The 23,828-nt window shown below is 41.5% G+C and overlaps 1 protein-coding gene across 4 annotated transcripts; it reads left to right on the forward strand.

The window, feature by feature from the left end:
- Window positions 1-1,871: 1,871 nt before the first annotated feature.
- Window positions 1,872-23,576, forward strand: sept3 (septin 3). Of its 4 annotated transcripts, none has more exons than XM_045213267.1 (10): window positions 1,872-2,073; window positions 10,527-10,790; window positions 11,141-11,269; window positions 12,005-12,086; window positions 14,061-14,198; window positions 14,870-14,987; window positions 20,524-20,619; window positions 21,028-21,124; window positions 21,326-21,377; window positions 21,562-23,576. In XM_045213267.1, the coding sequence occupies exons 1-10, from the start codon at window positions 1,998-2,000 to the stop codon at window positions 21,689-21,691; spliced, it is 1,182 nt and encodes a 393-aa protein (XP_045069202.1). In that variant the 5' UTR covers window positions 1,872-1,997; the 3' UTR covers window positions 21,692-23,576. The 4 variants fall into 4 exon arrangements, with proteins under 4 accessions (XP_045069202.1, XP_045069204.1, XP_045069205.1 ...); XM_045213269.1 differs by lacking the exon at window positions 1,872-2,073 and adding an exon at window positions 2,459-2,570; XM_045213270.1 differs by lacking the exon at window positions 1,872-2,073 and adding an exon at window positions 3,632-3,659.
- Window positions 23,577-23,828: the final 252 nt, after the last annotated feature.

The raw sequence follows: 23,828 nt of genomic DNA on the forward strand, positions 1-23,828 counted from the left end.
CTATTCTAAAGCTCAAACCAAGTGTCTCTCCGACACTTCCTACTCCGAAGGTCAGGCTAGGCCCCTCCCCGACCCCTCCTACTCCAAAGCCTATTTTGAAAGTTCCTATTCCAAATCCTAGCATCTCTCCAAAAGTTCCTATTCCAAATCATAGTGTTTCTCCACCACTTATCATTACAAAGCCAGACCTCTCTCCAAACCTTTTCATCCCAAAGATCCGGCTTGGCCCATCTCCAACGCTGTTCTGTCAGACAATGCCATTGGAGAGTCAAGGCACAAAACAGACCTCCCCTGTAGCCAAAGGAAGACGGGCCCGGTCAATCCCTATCTCTAGAACTAAATGTCAGGCTGAGCATCGTAACCAGTGTTCCCCTAAACCAGCGACCCATGACATACTTGACCAAGAGGTTCTGATGGACTTTGTAACACGTTCTGGGTTGATGAAACCTGTACCAACGTCTTATTCTAGAGGTGTAGGCACACCGCCTGATACGTACACCCATTCCTCTCCTCAATCTCAGCATTCAGGGGTCTACAGGACAAAAGGCATGAAGTCTCAGGACCCGCACTTGTTGCAGGCCAGGCTAGGACTAAGGAAAACAGGAATGATAACAAAATCCAGCCCTGGGTTTCTTCTAGGTAAGGATAAAATTTCCAAGCCAAAAGTTGCTGACACAATATCTGAATCTGAACAAAGACCAAATGACCTGGTGACCCCATCAGGTACTGCTCTGTCAGGAGGCATGGCAACCAGACAAAATGTTGTCTCAAGGAGGAAAGTCCCAACTATTGTTGAGAATGATACTCAATCAATTCATTTTCAGTTTAACTCAACGAGGGGTGGACAGGGTTCCCAATGTAGCCTTGCTTCACCAAAAACATTCAAAAACATTGGACATCTTCAGAAGGGATTTCAGTCTCAGGCTGCCAGCGTATATGCTGGTCGACTATCTTTCAGTCAAAAGGAATACTGTGAAAGTGCTTCTCCTCCCATGCCTCCCAAGACACCATCTTGGAAAGAACACCTTCTAAGTCGATCAACATCTGCAGCAGTTACAGAACTCAAAAGAAGCAGCTATGACATCAACCCTTGGGCAAAGAAGGGAGCAACATTCATAAAGGACTTTACCACCAAAGAGTCTCATCTGGAAGAGTCTACAAAGACAATCTCAGATGCTGCATCTCAACCTTTAGTACAAGCCAGCCCTAGTAGAAAATACAACAACCTCCAAAGACCCAGATTCTGGACTAGACTTCAGTGTCGAAGTCTACCGACCGATACACAAACCATTGAGAGGAAACAGAATCAATCTATTCAGTCAAATAGCAGCATTTTGATGGGTAGATGTCTTTTAGAAGTCAATCAGAAACAGGAAGCCCTTCAGTCTGGGGTGAAAAGGTCAAACAGCGACAACACCCAGACATGTCTGATGGTACCGCTGACACAGGGGGCCTCCCTCACACCCTCTACCCTGCCAGAGCCCCCTGAGAGGTCAACTATTAAACATGGACAGGGCTTGGATTTGGACCATTGCCAAAATATCAATAGTGGTCCAGTTACAGAATCCACCAAACCCAATCCAGATGAATGTGTGCTGCACAGTGGAACCGTTCCCAAAATGTTCAGCCAATCACAGAAACCTAATTTACATCCTGGCCAATCGGCTTCACGAATGGTGAAGAGCAACGACAGCAATCACAAAGGAGTCAAAGGACTTAGGCCAGTTCATCTAGAACCCACCCGCACATGTCCACCTCCACCACCTGACCATGAGAGGCCCACCACAAACCCACCAGAATATTCCTCAGAAGAATGGACTGTGCACTGGCTCCTGTCCATGGAGCGCAACCAGCAGCACAAAACATCACAGGTTGGCCCAGATTCAACAGAGGTCGCTGAACAACCATCCCAACCCCAGAGCCAGGGCATAGACTGCTACAGACCAGGAGAGAAGGATATCTCACCATCACATGAATTGGATCACCCTCTTTCAAGCATGACATCTGTTGATGAAGAGGCAGAGCAATTACATGATGACATCACCATGCCTCCTCAAGTGTATTTGTCAATGGGTGAGTAATGAGAAAAAGTTTTCAATGAAGTCCATGCACTTGATAGTGTAAACAAATATTTGGTGCCTGTATCTCCTGACATATCAATATCGGATTTGTTGGTTATAACTTCTCTTTATTCAGACTTAACATATTACTCTGAAAGTCAGGGAGAGAGAGAGAGAGAGAGAGAGAGAGAGAGAGAGAGAGAGAGAGAGAGAGAGAGAGAGAGAGAGAGAGAGAGAGAGAGAGAGAGAGAGAGAGAGAGAGAGAGAGAGAGAGAGAGAGCACTGGAGGGAATTTGAGACATGGCTCCTTATCAGAAGAGTAACAGACATGCAAAAAAATTGTGATAAAACCAAGTTTGGGGGAACTGTGGGGTTAAGAGAGTGACACATGACACAACGCAAAAAGTCTGCATACCATGTAGACTAGAGAGAACAAACAAAACTCATACAACATGAACACAAAAGACAGCAGTGCGAGAACATAGGAGCAAACAACAAAACGCCATATATGTGAGTATGGTACTATTTGACCATTGGATGCAAATGCTTCTCCTTTCAATTTTGTGGTGTGCTGTGGCTGATTCAATGCATTTTTAAATATGGAATGTTGTAGTTAGGCCCAGTTACATGTAACCTGATTACCAAAAAAACAGTAACGTTACCAGCAAAAATATTGTAATCAGATTACAGATGCTTTTGAAAAACTAGATGATTACTTCTTGGATTACTTTTAAATTCAGAAAGGATGTTTGCGGGGGAAAAAACCATTATGACACCTTTCTGTTTTCTAAATGACATTCAATTCAGCATTGAAAAAGGCGCAAGTTTAGGTTTGTTTCACCTGAGAGAGTCTGACCACAAGTCAGAGACCAATATGATGACACACCAAATGCATTTGATTGATCCTTTTATCTTCTTCTAATGCCTCTTAAGGGGAAAGTAGGCTAATTCAAAAGTAACTGAAAGTAATCAGATTACGTTATTGAGTTTGGGTAATCCAAAAGTTATGTTACTGATTACAATTTTGGGCAGGTAACTAGTTACTGTAATTCATTACATTTAGAAAGTAATCTACCCAACCCTGGTTATGCCTACAGTGAATTATACAATACCAATGACATTGTGTTTCGGTTGTTGCATTATTTGTTGGTGTCCTCTTGACTCTCAGTTAACATTTACACAGTGAACTATGCTTTGTTGTTTACGCACAATCATTTGATATTTTTTTAATCATTCATGTATACAGTCTTGCCATTAAGCATTTAATGAGAATTTTCTCTCATTACTTTAAATGACCAAAATGCAATTGAAAGAAATGATGAAACATGAGACATGACTAACCTCGATAAATAGGCTACATGGATCAATATATTTTTCATGATGATTTTTTATAGATTGTTATCCATTACAGTTTCGTCCAATCAAATACTCTGATTGATTGTGCAAAAATTACCAAAGATACTCAGGTGATGCCAAAAAGGTTCCCTAGAGGTAAACTTCTGTTTGAGCATGCGTTCTGCATCATCTCTCTCCTCTTGTCGCCTTGGTAACGAAAAGGAGGGCTCTCGACTAAAGAGAGAGAGGTGGAGAGCGACCGAGGTAAGCGACGGAGGGAAAGAGGCGCTCAGACAAATCACATGACCCGTTTCCTACATCGCTTATCTGCCTCCCTGTGTTGGACATCCGTCGTTTGTTCTTGAGCATTGTGTTGAAAGACTAGTCGAAATTCCACCGGCTGTCGCGGCACAAAACTATTTGGCAATTGAATCTATAAACAGGAATCGGTAAGTCGCGCAGCTATCAACATCTCAGCAGACGGATGCGGATAGCTAGCATAGCTAACGTTAGCTAGCTAAATTAGTATAATTTATCCAGCATGGATGGAGCCGGGACAATGGGTTAGTTAAACAGGTTTTGGGATGTAGATAATCAGCTGCTATCGTGTGGCTTGTGAGGTTAAACATTGACCGGGGTTATTGTTCAGGATATGTTTGATCAAGCTAGCGAAATGTGGATTGATCTGGCTAGCCCTCAGTCAGACCGTAGAAATGACGTTAAAACGTAAAATATCCTCCCTCAGCTTGCGGAGCACAGGGGGTAATATGGCCCTAATTGTCGCCATCTGAAATCACACAAAGATATAATGTGGATGTGTGTGGATGCTCTCACATCATCATTGTAGTCTATCTTTGATGGGATGACAGACCACACATTCAGCAGAGAATTTAGATTTAAATTTGAGATATGATTATTGACAAAAAATAGATGTTATATCAGGTGAAATGACTTAGTAGAGAGCCCAAATATCTATTTTTGCATTATTTTGTGCAGATCTAGCTATCATTTGTGATACCACTCCAGATTTTGAGCAGGCTTTGCATAATCTATCAGAAGCCTATTTGATGTTGTGTATTCCTGTTTGATGTGTAGACTATGTGTGTGTGTGTCTGTGTCTGTGTGTGTGTGTGTGTGTGTGTGTGTGTGCAAGACAGAGACAGCAAGCGACAGAGTATGGTTAATCATTGATGCTCTAAATTCAGCTGACGGCCTCTGCTTTTCTGACCTGTGATCTATGTCAAGGCTTATGGATGATCTCGTACTCATACACAAAAGCAGCTAAATTTGTACGCCCTGTAGTGACCTAAGCTCAAATTATACACACATTGTGCATACATAGCCATATGTCTGTTATCATCACCATCTGTTGTGCAGTAGTGCACTATTTACTGTGGTAAACCAGTCTACTATAGGTATCATTCTCTTTACAGTGCCTTCAGAAATGAGCTATACCCCTTGACTTATTCCACATGTTGTTATGTTACAGCCTGAATTCAAAATGGATTAAATATTTGAACAAAATCTCACTCATTTACACACAATACCCCATACTGACAAAGTGAAAACATGTTTTTCAAAATTTTTGCAAATGTATTGAAAATGAAATAAATACATATCACATTTACATAAGTATTCACACCCCTGAGTGTTAGAATCACCTTTGGCAGTGATTACAGCTGTGAGTCTTTCTGGGTAAATCTAAGTGCTTTGCACACCTGGATTTCACAATATTTGCACATTATTCGTAAAAAAACATTATTATAGCTCTGTCAAGTTGGTTGTTGATCAATCAATCAATTTTATTTTATATAGCCCTTCTTACATCAGCTAATATCTCGAAGTGCTGTACAGAAACCCAGCCTAAAACCCCAAACAGCTAGTAATGCAGGTGTAGAAGCACGGTGGCTAGGAAAAACTCCCTAGAAAGGCGAAAGCCTAGGAAGAAACCTAGAGAGGAACCAGGCTATGAGGGGTGGCCAGTCCTCTTCTGGCTGTGCCGGGTGGAGATTATAACAGAACCATGCCAAGATGTTCAAAAATGTTCATAAGTGACAAGCATGGTCAAATAATAATCAGGAATAAATCTCAGTTGGCTTTTCATAGCCGATCATTAAGAGTTGAAAACAGCAGGTCTGGGACAGGTAGGGGTTCCATAACCGCAGGCAGAACAGTTGAAACTGGAATAGCAGCAAGGCCAGGCGGACTGGGGACAGCAAGGAGTCACCACGGCCGGTAGTCCCGACGTATGGTCCTAGGGCTCAGGTCTCTCAGTTGGCTTTTCATAGCCGATCATTAAAGAGTTGAAAACAGCAGGTCTGGGACAGGTAGGGGTTTCGTAGCCGCAGGCAGAACAGTTGAAACTGGAATAGCAGCAAGGCCAGGCGGACTGGGGACAGCAAGGTGTCATCATGCCCGGTAGTCCTGACGTATGGTCCTAGGGCTCAGGTTCTCAGAGAGAAAGAGAGAACGAGAGAATTAGAGAGAGCATACTTAAATTCACACAGGACACTGGATAAGACAGGAGAAGTACTCCAGGTATAACCAACTAACCCCAGCCCCCCGACACATAAACTACTGCAGCATAAATACTGGAGGCTGAGACAGGAGCGGTCCGGAGACACTGTGGCCCCATCCGAAGAAACCCCGGACAGGGCCAAACAGGAAGGATATAACCCCACCCACTCCGCCAAAGCACAGCCCCCGCACCACTAGAGGGATATCCCCAACCACCAACTTACAATCCTGAGACAAGGCCGAGTATAGCCCACAGAGGTCTCCACCACAGCACAAACCAAGGGGGGGGCGCCAACCCAGACAGGAAGATCACGTCAGTAACTCAACCCACTCAAGTGACGCACCCCTCCCAGGGACGGCATGAAAGAGCACCAGCAAGCCAGTGACTCAGCCCCTGCAACAGGGTTAGAGGCAGAGAACCCCAGTGGAGAGGGGAACCGGCCCGGCAGAGACAGCAAGGGCTGTTCGTTGCTCCAGCCTTTCCGTTCACCTTCACACTCCTGGGCCAGACTACACTCAATCATATGACCTACTGAAGAGATAAGTCTTCAGTAAAGACTTAAAGGTTGAGACCGAGTCTGCGTCTCTCACATGGGTAGGCAGACTGTTCCATAAAAATGGAGATCTATAGGAGAAAGCCCTGCCTCCCGCTGTTTGCTTAGAAATTCTAGGGACAATTAGGAGGCCTGCGTCTTGTGACCGTAGCGTACGTATTGGTATGTACGGCAGGACCAACTCGGAAAGATAGGTAGGAGCAAGCCCATGTAACGCTTTATAGGTTAACAGTAAAACCTTGAAATCAGCCCTTGCCTTAACAGGAAGCCAGTGTAGGGAAGCTAGCACTGGAGTAATATGATCAAATTTCTTGGTTCTAGTCAGGATTCTAGCAGCCGTATTTAGCACTAACTGAAGTTTATTTAGTGCTTTATCCGGGTAGCCGGAAAATAGAGCATTGCAGTAGTCTAACCTAGAAGTAACAAATGCATGGATTAATTTTTCTGCATCATTTTTGGACAGAAAATTTCTGATTTTTGCAATGTTACGTAGATGGAAAAAAGCTGTCCTTGAAACAGTCTTGATATGTTCGTCAAAAGAGAGATCAGGGTCAAGAGTAACACCGAGGTCCTTCACAGTTTTATTTGAGACGACTTTACAACCATCTAGATGAATTGTCAGATTTAACAGAAGATCTCTTTGTTTCTTGGGACCTAGAACAAGCATCTCTGTTTTGTCCGAGTTTAAAAGTAAAAAGTTTTCAGCCATCCACTTCCTTATGTCTGAAACACAGGCTTCTAGCGAGGGCAATTTTGGGGCTTCACCATGTTTCATTGAAATGTACAGCTGTGTGTCATCCGCATAGCAGTGAAAGTTAACATTATGTTTTCGAATAACATCCCCAAGAGGTAAAATATATAGTGAAAACAATAGTGGTCCTAAAACGGAACCTTGAGGAACACCGAAATGTACAGTTGATTTGTCGGAGGACAGACCATTCACAGAGACAAACTGATATCTTTCCGACAGGTAGGATCTAAACCAGGCCAGAACTTGTCCGTGTAGACCAATTTGGGTTTCCAGTCTCTCCAAAAGAATGTGGTGATCGATGGTGTCAAAGGCAGCACTAAGGTCTAGTAGCACGAGGACAGATGCAGAGCCTCGGTCTGACGCCATTAAAAGGTCATTTACCACCTTCACAAGTGCAGTCTCAGTGCTATGATGGGGTCTAAAACCAGACTGAAGCATTTCGTATACATTGTTTGTCTTCAGAAAGGCAGTGAGTTGCTGCGCAACAGCTTTTTCTAAAATTTTTGAGAGGAATGGAAGATTCGATATAGGCCGATAGTTTTTTATATTTTCCGGGTCAAGGTTTGGCTTTTTCAAGAGAGGCTTTATCACTGCCACTTTTAGTGAGTTTGGTACACATCCGGTGGATAGAGAGCTGTTTATTATGTTCAACATAGGAGGGCCAAGCACAGGAAGCAGCTCCTTCAGCAGTTTAGTAGGAATAGGATCCAGTATGCAGCTTGAAGGTTTAGAGGCCATGATTATTTTCATCATTGTGTCAAGAGATATAGTACTAAAACACTTAAGTGTCTCTCCCGATCCCAGGCCCTCGCAGAGCTGTGCAGATCCAGGACAGCTAAGCCCTGGAGGAATACGCAGATTCAAAGAGGAGTCCGTAATTTGCTTTCTAATGGTCATGATCTTTTCCTCAAAGAAGTTCATGAATTTATCACTGCTGAAGTGAAAGCCATCCTCTCTTGGGGAATGCTGCTTTTTAGTTAGCTTTGCAACAGTATCAAAAAGAAATTTTGGATTGTTCTTATTTTCCTCAATTAAGTTGGAAAAGTAGGATGATCGAGCAGCAGTGAGGGCTCTTCGGTACTGCACGGTACTGTCTTTCCAAGCTAGTCGGAAGACTTCCAGTTTGGTGTGGCGCCATTTCCGTTCCAATTTCCTGGAAGCTTGCTTCAAAGCTCGGGTATTTTCTGTATACCAGGGAGCTAGTTTCTTATGACAAATGTTTTTCGTTTTTAGGGGTGCAACTGCATCTAGGGTATTGCGCAAGGTTAAATTGAGTTCCTCAGTTAAGTGGTTAACTGATTTTTGTCCTCTGACGTCCTTGGGTAGGCAGAAGGAGTCTGGAAGGGCATCAATGAATTTTTGTGTTGTTTGAGAATTTATAGCACGACTTTTGATGCTCCTTGGTTGGGGTCTGAGCAGATTATTTGTTGCGATTGCAAATGTAATAAAATGGTGGTCCGATAGTCCAGGATTTTGTGGAAAAACATTAAGATCTACAACATTTATTCCATGGGACAAAACTAGGTCCAGAGTATGACTGTGGCAGTGAGTAGGTCCAGAGACATGTTGGACAAAACCCACTGAGTCGATAATGGCTCCGAAAGACTTTTGGAGTGGGTCTGTGGACTTCTCCATGTGAATATTAAAATCACCAAAAATTAGAATATGATCTGCTATGACTACAAGGTCTGATAGGAATTCAGGAAACTCAGAGAGGAACGCTGTATATGGCCCAGGAGGCCTGTAAACAGTAGCTATAAAAAGTGATTGAGTAGGCTGCATAGATTTCATGACTAGAAGCTCAAAAGATGAAAACGCCATTTTTTTTTGTAAATTGAAATTTGCTATCGTAAATGTTAGCAACACCTCCGCCTTTGCGGGATGCACGGGGAATATGGTCACTAGTGTAACCAGGAGGTGAGGCCTCATTTAACACAGCAAATTCATCAGGCTTAAGCCATGTTTCAGTCAGGCCAATCACATCGAGATTATGATCAGTGATTATTTCATTGACTATGACTGCCTTTGAAGTGAGGGATCTAACATTAAGTAACCCTATTTTGAGATGTGAGGTATCACATGATCATTGCTAGACAGCCATTTTCATGTCTTGCCATATATTTTCAAGCCAATTTAAGTCAAAACTGTAACTAGGCCACTCAGGAACATTCAATGTCGTCTTGGTAAGCAACTCCAGTGTATATTTGTGTTTTAGGTTATTGTCCTGCTGAAAGGTGAATTTGTCTCCCAGTGTCTGTTGGAAAGCAGACTGAACCAGGTTTTCCTCTAGGATTTTGCCTGTGCTTAGCTCTATTCTGTTTCTTCTATCCTAAAAAACTCCCTAGTCCTTGCAGATGACAAGCATACTGATAACATGATGCAGCCACCACCATGTTTGAAAATATGAAGAGTTGTACTCAGTGATGTGTTGTGTTGGATTTGCCCTGAGCATAACAATTTGTATTCAGGAGATAAAGTTCATTTCTTTGCCACATTTTTAGCAGTTTTACTTTAGTGCCTTATTGCAAATAGGATGCATGTTTTGGAATATTTGTATTCTGTACAGGCTTCCTTCTTTTCACTCTCATTTAGGTTAGTATTGTGGAGTAACTACAATGTTGTTGATCCATCCTCAGTTTTCTCCTATCACAGCCATTAAACTCTGTCACCATTGGCCTCATGGTGAAATCCCTGAGCGGTTTCCTTCCTCTCTGGCAACTGAGTTAGAAAGGATGCCTGTATCTTTGTAGTGACTGGGTGCATTAATGCACCATCCAAAGTGTAATTAATAACTTAATCATGCTCAAAGGGATATTCAATGTCTGCCCTTCTTTGCGAGGCATTGGAAAACCTCCCTGGTCTTTATGGTTGAATCTGTGTTTGAAATTCACTGCTTGACTGAGGCACCTTACAGATAATTGTATGTGTAGTGTAGGGTACAGAGATGAGTTAGTCATTTCATTCAAATTAATGTTAAACACTATTATTACACACAGAGTGAGTCCATGCAACTTATTGTGTGACTTGTTAAGCACATTTGTACTCCTGAACTTATTTAGGCTTGCCATAACAAGAGGGTTGATTAATTATTGACTCAAGACAATTCAGCTTTTCATTTTTAATACATTTGTAAAAATGTCTAAAAACATAATTCCACTTTGACATTATGGGGTATTGTGTGTAGGCCAGTGACACAAAATCTCAATTGAATCAATTTTAAATTCAGGCTGTAACACAACAATATGTGGAAAAAGTCAAAGGGTGGGAATAATTTCTGAAGGCCTAATAAAAGCATATTTTACCCTCCAGACATGTCAGAGTCCATTGTTCCCCCTGAAGTGAGACCCAAACCTGCTGTCCCTGCCAAGCCCCCTCATGTGTCAGCACCATCCCCCACAGCACCCCATGGACCATCAGGGCTAGGAGGCGGGGTCGGGGTTGATCGAGTTCCAGGGTCGGGTCACTCGGGCGGTGGATCCACGTTGCTGGGATACATTGGGATTGACACCATCATCGAGCAGATGAGGAAGAAGACCATGAAGGCTGGTTTCGACTTCAATATTATGATAGTGGGTAAGTAAGGAAGGACAACATCTTCTGTCTGTGTCTGTTATGATTGATGTATTTAGTGTCTTTCTGAAGAGTACGTGAACCCATGGTGTGCTAGCAAACACAGAGACATGAAACATGAAATGAAGTCGTGCCTCTCCCTTGTTCTGTCTCTCTTCCTCAACAACATCATGCCTCAAACCATGCTCCCCCTCCTCTCTCTCTCTCTCTCTCTCTCTCTCTCTCTCTCTCTCTCTCTCTCTCTCTCTCTCTCTCTCTCTCTCTCTCTCTCTCTCTCTCTCTCTCTCTCTCTCTCTCTCTCTCTCTCTCTCTCTCTCTCTCTCTCTCTCTCTCTCTCTCTCTCTCTCTCTCAGGTCACAGCGGGCTGGGGAAGTCAACACTGGTGAACACGCTGTTCAAGTCCCAGGTCAGCAGGTGGAGCTCAGGATGGGGCGGCGAGCATAAGATCCCCAAGACAGTGGAGATCAAGGCTGTGTCCCATGGTGAGTTAGACATTTCCTCTAAGCTCTATGTGTATGTGTGAGCAAGAGAGAGAGGGATAGAGTGTGTGTGTGTGTGTGTGTTTTGTGTGTGTGTGTGTGTGTGTGTGTCAGCAAGAGAGAGGGGGATAGAGTGTGTGTGTGCGTGCGTGAGAGTGTGTGTCTGTGAATAGGTGTGTATCTTCTACTGTTGAGGTTTGATTAGAGCTGTCATTTGCTTGGTCCGGTTGTTTGGTTAGCTTTCAGAGGCCAATTCATGTTATAATGTTGTAGTGGTGGCATTTATAACCATACACTAACATATAGTGTCCTAGCCTAAGTTGTGTTGACTGCAGTGGCTGCAGTTTTGCACTGCCATTCGTAGCGCCACGGGCATAGAAAGACCTGACAGAATATGCCCTGAGGTGTCTTAGACTGGCACAGCTGGCACGTGAAGCCCACCTGGCATCCCAGACAGACACAGAGGCAGAGAAGAGCTTCTGTCTTTTTCTGTCTGGCTAAAAACACTGTACTGCTAGCTTTATTTCTGCATCGGTGCACATTTGTCATTCTCACTGACAATCAAAGCAAAATCCCCTTCTATGAGTCAGGGAAAAACTTACATATCCTTTATTGACTGCTTTCTTGCATGTTTTACTTTTTGTCACCTGATTTTGGCAAACGTACTTACAGTATGAATGTTGCAATTGAATGTTGCAATTGAATGTTGCAATTGAATGTTGTAATTGAATGTTGCAGTGATCGAGGAGGGTGGAGTGAAGATGAAGTTGACAGTAATCGACACACCAGGTTTTGGTGATCAGATCAACAATGAAAACTGGTGAGTATGTAGGAAAAATTGTCAGAGCCTGTATCATTATTGGGCGCTTACACAGTCTATTTTTAGTTTGGGGTTAGTTGCAATTAGTTAAGCACAAACCATGTATATGATTCAGATAGAAATAGAACTGCCACACTAGAAAATATTTTTACATACAGTACATTCTCCTTATCGACATTTACATTTTAGTCATTTAGCTGACGCTCTTATCCAGAGCGACTTACAGTAGTGAGTGCACACATTATTTAATTTCTTCCCCTACTAGTCCCCCGTGGGAATCGAACACACAACCCTGGCGTTGCAACCGCCATGCTCTACCAACTGAGCTACACGAGACTAAACAGCACCAAAACAATTACTTTTTACGTTAATTTGACAAAAGCTGTATCTCTTCTAGCCACTAACAGCTGTGTTGCTTTCTGGCCGCTGCTGCTACCAGGACTCAGGGGTAAAGGGAACATAGTAAATGTAAATCTGGGACACTCCAATTAATATGATATGTTACATTTTGTATGGGATGTATGAATTTGTGGACGTCGATCATCCATTTAGTATGATATGTTACGAATAACAATTAGTATGATATGTTACGAATTGCAATTTGTATATTGTTGGAAATTTGCTAAACGTATATGTTACAAATTCCAATTTGCTTTCGCTAACGTTAGCTAGGTGGCTAGGTTAGGGCAGAGGAAGAGGCCAAGCGAGAGGAATAACTCGGGCCAAAATCTGTCTTCTTTTTGTTTTTTTCACTCACCAAGCGAGGAGTTGTATGTATGGAGGTCAAAGAGTGTCGAATTTGGTCAACAAAAAATGTAATGGTTTATTGCTCGAACATAAGTTATGTAATGCTTAGGTTGTTATGCGTCTATTGATATATGTAGGACACGTGACATCCCTGTCTTGGGTCAGTTAGGATCACCACTTTATTTTAAGAATGTGAAATGTCAGAATAATAGTAGAGAGAATGATTTATTTCAGCTTTTATTTCTTTAATCACATTCCCAGTGGGTCAGAAGTTGACATACCCTCAATTAGTATTTGGTAGCATTGCCTTTAAATTGTTTAACTTGGGTCAAATGTTTTGGGTAGCCTTCCACAAGCTTCCCACACTAAGTTGGGTGAATTTTGGCCCATTCCTCCTGGCAGAGCTGGTGTAACTGAGTCAGGTTTGTAGGCCTCCTTGCTCACACACGCTTTTTCAGTTCTGCCCACAAATGTTCTATAGGATTGAGGTCAGTGCTTTGTGATGGCCACTCCAATGCCTTGACTTTGTTGTCCTAAAGCCATTTTGCCACAACTTTGGAAGTATGCTTGGGGTCATTGTCCATTTGGAAGACCCATTTGCGACCAAGCTTTAACTTCCTGACTGATGTCTTGAGATGTTGCTTCAATATATCCACATCATTTTCCTTCCTCATGATGCCATCTATTTTGTGAAATGCACCAGTCCCTCCTGCAACAAAGCACCCCCACAGCATGATGCTGCCACCACCGTGCTTCACGGTTGGGATGGTGTTCTTTGGCTTGCAAGTGTCCCCCTTTTTCCTCCAAACATAACGATGGTCATTATGGGCAAACAGTTCTATTTTTGTTTCATCAGACCAGAGGACATTTCTCCAAAAAGTACGATCTTTGTCCCCATGTGCAGTTGCAAACCGTAGTCTGGCTTTTTTATGGCGGTTTTGGAGCAGTGGCTTCTTCCTTGCTGAGCGGCCTTTCAGATTATGTCGATATTGGACTTGTTTTACTGTGGATATAGATACTTTTGTACCTGTTTCCTCCAGCATATTCACAAGGTCCTTTGCTGTTGTTCTGGGATTGATTTGCACTTTTCGCACCTTATCCTGACAGTACCCAACTACCCACCACTGCTATAACGGTATAATCTTATACCATCCCCGCTCAACTCAATGTATTGTGTGTATGTATACTGTATATTCCTAACACCCACCTTGTTCCATCCATCTGCAGCTGGGATCCTATCTCCAAGTACATCAACGAGCAGTATGAGAAGTTCCTGAAGGAAGAGGTCAATATTGCTCGAAAGAAGCGCATCCCCGACACCAGAGTTCACTGCTGCCTCTACTTTATCTCCCCAACTGGACACTCGTGAGTTAAAAATACATCATGTGATTCGGAAAGAGAAATGTCCTAATTTAGAACATAATGTATGCATGAGTTATATCCACTACTTAGTATCTCTCCTTGACATCTGATTGGAGTTCACGTCCTTACGCATGCATTGGGGGTTTACACACACACACACACACACACACACACACACACACACACAGACTCTCAGTTCTCTATCTCAGTTCTAATGAGTTTACATCCAACTGCACTGACATTTAAATTCAGATCTAAACACATCCTTGAGCTACATCACAACACAACCAGGCAACATGGTTCTCTGCAATAGATGAAGCCAACTCATCTGAACTGTTAAATTGCTCTTTACGTACACTGTTAGTCTTCTGTGTGCCATGTTATTTTTCTTGCGTTGATCATTGTGACTAACGGGATGTTTTCTGTTAATGGGATGTTTTCTGTGCTGTTACCTACCCCCAAGGACCTCAAACAGGGACAAAACTGTTGTTCAATGAGCCTGAAGACTGTGTTTACTAGGGCCTTGGGTTGAAATTGGGAAGCTTTTGAAAAAATGTGTTCACTGCATGTAATCCTGGTTGTAGAATCACGAATGCATGCCAGCCCTGCTGTAGGATTGCTAATTGTTCCTATCCCAGCTGACAAAGTAATGTCTCTCTCTCTCTCTCTCTCAGTCTTCGAAAGCTGGACATTGAGTTTATGAAGCACTTAAGTCGCGTGGTGAACATCATCCCCGTCATCGCCAAGTCTGACACCATGACCCTTGACGAGAAGAATGAGTTCAAACACAGGGTGAGGAAAGAGAGACCTTGACCCTTGACCTTGATTAACCCTAATACATGGCTGTTGACTTCTATGGCGTCAAAGGAGACAACAGCCATGTATCAGGGAGAGACCTCTATGAATGATACTGTTTATGTGTAACTATAGTCTAGACCAGGGGTCTTCAACCAGGGACCCCCGCCCAGGCAAACCAGTAACCCAGGGACCCCAATCATATGTTAGCAAAAAAAGTTTTATCATCAGGTGAATGATAATGGGAAGAAGTAATCAACATTTTAAAATGAATAGATTTGGTAGATAGTTTTTAATTATTTTGACATCCCCACATTATAATTAGAAGAGTTTAAAACATGGGTCTCCAACAGTTCGATCGTGAGCTACCATTAGCTCGCAGCCCACCTATGAGTAGCTCGCCAAACAATTCTGAAAGTACATGTAATTTTCACATGTTCCACCACAAACTGTCATAAACAAATCTCACAAGTATCAGACACCGCAAGCTCCCAGCTACTATCTAACCAACATGGACATTATCCCACCCCTGGTTAGCCACTATTGGCTTAAAAAGCCAAACCTAACACAATATCTGCCAATTAATTTCCAGCAATATTGCCCCTGTCTGTCTGTGTGGTGCGCGCGTTCGTTTGCCACTCTGTGTTGCCAGTTGATGTGATAACTGTCTTGTGGGTTGACAGAAACACCTTTCCCAAAACCTTCTCAATTAAATCTTAACTGCAAAGTAGGCTTACCTGGCAGAAGTATATCATGAGTAAGTATATCATTTGTATCTATTATTTGTTATTTGCAAATTTTGCCATGTAATGAGCAGCAACAGTACAGAACCATTGCTAGACCGGCACATTGGAAGGCACATTCCTCGATGGCCAGATGCGCAATTAAAGGTCCAGATGCGCAATTAAAGGGCCAGATGCGCAATTAAAGGGCCAGATGCCCAATTAAAGGGCCAGATGAGCAATTAAAGGGGAATTACATTCAAAAACCTGTTAGTTTTCTTCCAGACCTAAAAAATACTGTCTTCTGATGGAATTTAAGCATTGACATGGACTCAGAACATCCAATTTCGTTGTTTGTCTATGAACAATTGTAATATAAAACTGAGAACATAATTTGGGAAAATATAAAACAAAATGTGTGGGAAAAAAGTAAATATTTTATAGGGCCCCCCTTAATTGTTTATTAACCATTATTTTACCAGGTATATTGACAGAAAACATAGTGCACTACTTTCTCATTTACACTAAGGACCAAGGTAAGAGTTGCAGGGGAGAAGAGAACAATGTGCCTATTTGAAAGCTACAAAAAAATGAGTAGCTCGCGACGTTTCATTTTTTTCAAGTAGCTCTCATGCTAGAAAAGGTTGTAGACCCCTGGTGTAAAATCTAACATAGCCTATTAGCTAAAAATGTAACTCCAAACACATTTTTGCTAGTAGTAGCTGTTTAGCTAGTTAAACAAAGGTTAGCCATGTGTTGGCAAAAATGGATGTCCATGTCAAGAAAGCTTACCAACAGCCATCGGCACTTGGTGCGACTGGTACTTGCGGATGCTTTTTCAAAGCCTATGTCAGATACTCCAGTGAGTGTAATTAGCTCCAATGAGTGTAATTTGCTCAATATTAGGAGTTGAGAAATAATGTTGACAAAGAAGATATTTACCTATTTTCTACTGTAGGTTTGTAATACAAAATTGTCGCTAACGATATTCAAAAAAACATTGGAATAAAACATATTTTCCCCCTTTTTTATATACTGTATATATACATACTACCAGTCAAAAGTTTGGACACACCTACTCATTCAAGGGTTTTTCTTTATTTTTTACTATTTTCTACATTGTAGAATAATAGTGAAGACATCAAAACTGTGAAATAACATATGGAATCATGTAGTAACCAAACAAGTGTTAAACAAATCTAAATATATGTTATATTTGAGATTCTTCAAATAGCCACCCTTTGCCTTGATGACAACTTTGCACACTCTTGGCATTCTCTCAACCAGCTTCATGAGGTAGTCACCTGGAATGCATTTCAATTAACAGGTGTGCCTTCTTAAAAGTTAATTTGTGGAATCTATTTCCTCCTCTGCTGTTACCAGCCTCAGAAATTGCAGCCCAAATAAATGCTTCACAGAGTTCAAGTAACAGACACATCTCAACATCACTGTTCAGAGGGGACTGTGTGAATCAGGCCTTCATGGTCGAATTGCTGCAAAGAAACCACTACTAAAGGACACCAATAAGAAGAAGAGACCTGCTTGGGCCAAGAAACACAAGCAATGTACATTAGACAGGTGGAAATTTGTCCTTTGGTCTGGAGTCCAAATTGGAGATTTTTGGTTCCAACCGCCGTGTCTTTGTGAGACGTGGTGTGGGTGAACGGATGATCTCCACATGTGTAGTTCCCACCGTAAAGCATGGAGGAGGAGGTGTGATGGTGTGGAGGTGCTTTGTTTATTTCATAGTTTTGATGTCTTCACTATTATTCCACAATGTAAAAAATAGTAAAAATAAAGACAAAAAACTGGTACTGTATATATATATATATATATATATATATATATATATATATACACACACTACCGTTCAAAAGTTTGAGGTCACTTAGAAATGTCCTTGTTTTCGAAAGAAAAGCAGCTTCATGAAATAGTACCCGCAAAACACCAGTCTCAACGTCAACAGTGAAGAGGCGACTCCGGGATGCTGACCTTCTAGGCAGAGTTGCAAAGAAAAAGCCATATCTCAGACTGCCCATCTTAATCTTTTCTTTTTATTGGCCAGTCTGAGATATGGCTTTTTCTTTGCAACTCTGCCTAGAAGGTCAGCATCCCGGAGTCGCCTCTTCACTGTTGACGTTGAGACTGGTGTTTTGCGGGTACTATTTAATGAAGCTGCCAGTTGAGGTCCTGTGAGGCGTCTGTTTCTCAAACTAGACACTCTAATGTATTTGTCCTCTTGCTCAGTTGTGCACCGAGGCCTCCCACTCCTCTTTCTATTCTGGTTAGAGCCAGTTTGCGCTGTTCTGTGAAGGGAGTAGTACACAGCGTGGTTTTTTGCCAATTTCTCGCATGGAATAGCCTTCATTTCTCAGAACAAGAATAGACTGACGAGTTTCAGAAGAAAGTTATTTGTTTCTGGCCATTTTGAGCCTGTAATCGAACCCACAATTGCTGATGGTCCAGATACTCAACTAGTCTCAAGAAGGCCAGTTTTATTGCTTCTTTAATCAGTACAACCGTTTTCAGCTGTGCTAACATAATTGCAAAAGGGTTTTCTAATGATCAATTAGCCTTTTAAAATGATAAACTTGGATTAGCAAACACAACATGCCATTGGAACACAGGACTGATGGTTGCTGATTATGGGCCTCTGTACGCCTATGTAGATATTCCATAAAAAAATCACCAGTTTCCAGCTACAATAGCCATTTACAACATTAACAATATCTACACTGTATTTCTGATCAATTAGATGTTATTTTAATGGACAACAAAATTGCTTTTCTTTCAGGGGAACAATGACATTTCTAAGTGACCCAAAACTTTTGAATGGTAATGTATATACAGTGCCAGTCAAAAGTTTGGACACACCTACTCATTCAAGGGTTTTTCTTTATTTTTACTATTTTCTACATTGTAGAATAATAGTGAAGACATCAAAACTATGAAATAAAACAGATGGAATCATGTAGTAACCAGAAAAGTGTTAAACAAATCAAAATATATTTTATATTTGAGATTCTTCAAATAGCCACCCTTTGCCTTTAGGACAGCTTTGCACACTCTTGGCATTCTCTCAACCAGCTTCACCTGGAATGGTTTTCCAACAGTCTTGAAGGAGTTCCCACATATGGTGAGCACTTGATTGCTGCTTTTCCTTCACTCTGCCGTCCGACTCATCCCAAACCATCTCAATTTGGTTGAGGTCGGGGGATTGTGGAGGCCAGGTCATCTGATGCAGCACTCCATCACTCTCCTTCTTGGTAAAATAGCCCTTACACAGCCTGGAGGTGTGTTGGGTCACTGTCCTGTTGAAAAACAAATGATAGTCCCACTAAGCCAAAACCAGATGGGATGGCGTATCGCTGCAGAATGCTGTGGTAGCCATGCTGGTTAAGTGTGCCTTGATTTCTAAATAAATCACCAATAAATCACAAAAAATCTCAAATTTGGACTCCAGACCAAAGTACACATTTCCATCAGTCTAATGTCCATTGCTCGTGTTTCTTGGCCCAAGCAGGTCTTCTTATTGGTGTCCTTTAGTAGTGGTTTCTTTGCAGCAATTCGACCATGAAGGCCTGATTCACACAGTCCCCTCTGAACAGTTGATGTTGAGATGTGTCTGTGACCTGAACTCTCTGAAGCATTTATTTGGGCTGCAATTTCTGAGGCTGGTAACTCTAATGAACTTATCCTCTGCAGCAGAGGTACCTCTGGGTCTTCCATTCCTGTGGCGGTCCTCATGAGAGTCAGTTTCATCATAGCACTTGATGGTTTTTGCGACTGCACTTGAAGAAACTTTCAAATTTCTTGAAATGTTCCGTATTGACTGATCTTCATGTCTTAAAGTAATGATGGACTGTTATTTGAAATGCATTCCAGGTGACTACCTCATGAAGCTGGTTGAGAGAATGCCAAGAGTGTGCAAAGCTGTCATCAAGGCAAAGGGTGGATACTTTGAAGAATCTCAAATATGAAATATATTTTGATTTGTTTAACACTTTTCTGGTTACTACATGATTCCATATGTGTTATTTCATAGTTTTCATGTCTTCACTATTATTGTACAATGTAAAAAAATTTAAAAATAAAGAAAAACCCTTGAATGAGTAGGTGTCCAAACTTTCGACTGGTACTGTATATATAAATGTTTTATAAGTTGGAGAACACATTGGGAGGGATCTTAGACCATTCCTCCATGTAGAATCCTCCCAAATCCTTGAGATCTTTTGTATGCGCTTATGGACTGCCCTCTTCAATTCAAACCACAGGTTTTGAAAGGGTTTCAAGTCCGGAGACTGAGGTGGGCATTGCGAAATGTTGATTTTGTGGCCGATTAACAATTTCTTTGTGGATTTTGATGTTTTTGGCTAAAATGTCCTGGTACTGGGTAAAGTTAATGATGCTGTTGACCTTAACAAGGGCCCCAGGACCAGTGGAAGCAAAATAGCCCCATAACATCAAAGATCCACCATCATATTTTACAGTAGGTATGGGGTTCTTTTCTGCTATGCATTCTCATTTCGACGCCAAACCCACCACTGTTGTGCGTGGCCAAAGAGCTCTATTTTCATGTCATCTGACCAAAGCACCGGTTCCAATTCAAGTACCAATGCCGGTGAGTAAACTCCAGGCGTTTAGATTTGTTGGATGACATGAAAATAGAGCTCTTTGTAGCTCTTTTGTATTTATCCCTGGTCTAGATAGAAGTCATGGTAGAAATTATTATGGAAAACCAAGTCATGAGAGAAGACATTATTCTAGTGCACATTATGTTATGTAACCTCTGCCTCCTCTTCGTCCCTTAGGTGAGGAAGGAGCTGGAGACGTATGGGATTGAGTACTACCCGCAGAATGAGTTTGATGATGATATGGAGGATAAGAATGAAAATGATAAGATTAGGGTAAGGGCCTCCGTTCCAGTTTTTGAAATCCACGACCTTACATCACACTGTAAAGGACAGTCACTTCAGTTGATTATGTCTCCCTAATACTCTTCCTCTCAAGTGGAATAAAGTGAACATGAGATAAATATGTACCGCACCCTCTTTTTCTCCCATGCCTCAATGTTATGACCATGCAATATAGCTATCGCCCAAAATTATTCGGCAATTCAAATATTTAAATTAATTTCATATGAATATCAGATTATTTATCTCATTCTATCTTTCTGGTTCTTTGTCAATTTAGCTATCTTTCTGACACCCCTCCTTTGAAGAATAATAACTGCTGACTGTCTATTGCACGGGCCTGATAAATCTCCTATGTTTTCCTCGTCCGATTGAACCCTGTTTAAACGAGTCTGTTCACAGGAGGCCATGCCCTTTGCGGTGGTGGGCAGCGACAAGGAGTACCAAGTGAACGGCAAACGGGTTCTGGGGAGGAAGACAGCCTGGGGTGTGGTAGAAGGTAGGTTTATTTATAACATCAATATAATTCATTAGGTCCTATATTAATGCCAAGCGTATTATGTTGACCTTTCTCCTCAGTGAGTCAGAGGGAATGGATTTATGGAGGTTATACTGTAATTGGGCCCAGGCTCGGATATGTGAAGCAAATGTGATTTAGATTTTTTATGACAAATGGGTTCTTTCTTGTATTTTGTTGCAGTTGAAAACCCCAATCACTGCGAATTTGCACTGCTACGAGATTTCCTCATCAGGTAAAGCAATCAATCGTACATTGATCCATATTTTACTAATGCTTTATACCAGCAATATACTTAACTATTCTTACAATACACTTACAAATGAGTTTCTAATGGTATTGAAGTTGACCTTAGTGACCAAATCCACCTGTATGTAGCTACCAGCTAATGCCTGCCCTCTCTCCACTCTCCCTCCCAGGTCTCACCTCCAGGACCTGAAGGAAGTCACCCACAACATCCACTATGAAACCTACCGCGCCAGGAGACTCAACGACAACGGAGGTCTGCATCCCATCTCCTCCAACAACACTCAAGAGAGCAACCTTTAAATTTAGGACTCGGGATTAAGGAAAGAGAGAGATAAACAGAGAGATAAAAAGATATTGATAGACAAATCTATGTTGTGATATGAGCATCACTGCATGCTTTGGAGAACATTATAGATGTGGAATTCATTGTCACTCAAAATATCATGTTAGGAGAGCTTTCATTCCAAAACACGTCCTACGTCTCCCTTTCCTCCGCCCATCATCCTAAACCACCCACACTCACATCCGAGTTACACCTTTGATCCAGCAATCCAAAACAAGGCCAACCCAAGTGTTTCCCCTATATGCATTTAGCAGCGGCGCAATAATCGTCGCTGCCACTGCAAAACATTTTTTGTTATTTTTGTTATAATGTAGATGTGTAGATGTATGCTACAGGAAGAACCCATCCGCCGCCCCCTGCAGGAAGACCCAAAGATGACCCCATCCACCCCTTCCACCCCCCGCTAACTCTGCCACCGTTGCTGAAACAAATCTTAGGGGAAACACTACAACCCAAAGCATTTTGGGATTGAAGGGAATGAATGAAATGAAGTACTTCAAATTCGAGGGAATTCCCTTTATTCATAAAAAATGGATTTTATTTTTCCGCTCGCCTTGTGCTCCACTCATCCTTGCCCTGTAAGTATACAGTATGTTATGTAGCTGCCACTATAATAATTGATTTTGTGCTTAAATCCTTTATGACGGGGCTGGTACATAAGTACCTCAGAACTTCCACCGAAGCATTGTGACGTAAATATAAATTGACAAACAAAGAGCTTTTTTATTTACAATATAGCTATTTTGTCACTTTATCTTTAAATTGCACAAAAATATAGAAATCACAGTCTGAAATGTTCTTTACCATACATAACTTTTGTGTGCTTTTCTGAAAGCGCTGATGTCAAAGTGATGTGCCAATTATATTTTATACCGGCCTTCCTTCTCTCTGCCACATGAGGGCAGTGCTTCCCTGCGCATTCTCACCCTGTGACAGGAAAGGCCTGGGTATGGTTTACTCATAGACTTAGATAAACATCTCTTTTGAGTCCTCTATCTATCTCTATGGTTTACTTCACTTCCTCCTATTCACTCCCTCCACTTCATCTGGTGACCCATGCCCAGTGCATGTTTACAAGAAGTCCTCCATTACTAGAGTGATCATTCCAAATATAACCGATCAGTTATGACATGGTAATGTTTACCAAGGTTTCTTACGGAAATCACCCTTCGATAGTGTTCTATTATGCACTATTTACGATAGAGCACAGGTATTCCAGAAGTAGCCTAAAAACAATTCAGTTTCACTATATTTATCGAACAATTCACTTTTGATCTAAACTGTATCTTAAAAGGGGTTTCCCTGCAAAAGTTTTATACAATCATACAGTGTGTATGTGTGTTTGTATGTGTGTGTGAGTGAGAAGTGACTCAGTTTGGTGTCTAACGTTTGGAAATGTGTAGTTGTATATCTTTAGTGTGGTTTTAGTGAAGACGTTTTTCAAGGAACAATTTAAATAGTACAAAAAAACACTTGTTTCTATACAGTGTTTTTATGTGTGCATGTCAGGTCCTTTTGTCCTTCTGTCATTTTCATTTAAGGATATCCCCAGCTCACAATACATTAACCATTTTTGAACGTGGTGTGTACATCAATCAACCACTAATAACAATACATCACTGAAACTCCCGTAACTCAAATCATTCCACATCTCTTAAAAACAGCAGTGAAACTTTCGGCTGTGACTTTCCTCTTATCGTTTGATTTAAAACCCACTTTTCTTAAAAGTTGTTGTGATACACTGAGATGTAATTTCAGTATTGCATTCGTTATTTATATATTCATGTATTATTTATAGTAATTTATTATTTATTTAATAAAAATACTTTTGCCATCTCTTGACTGGTGTATTGACTCATTTTCTTCTTATATTTATTCTTTATTAGCTCTGTATTGCCTCTACTTGACTATAGTTCACAGTTGGAAATACAGTATCTTTGTATTTATTTACAGGGAGGGAAGGGTGCTCCCTACTGGCCCTCCTGCTTCAATACAATTTCAATGTATGAATCACAAATGGTTACATTTTCCCCTCTCAGGAACTATGGAGACAATTAAGCCTGTAAATTAATCAGTGGTGTACAGTACTTAAGT

This window comes from Coregonus clupeaformis, unplaced genomic scaffold, assembly GCF_020615455.1.
Source record: "Coregonus clupeaformis isolate EN_2021a unplaced genomic scaffold, ASM2061545v1 scaf0095, whole genome shotgun sequence".
NCBI lineage: Eukaryota > Metazoa > Chordata > Actinopteri > Salmoniformes > Salmonidae > Coregonus > Coregonus clupeaformis.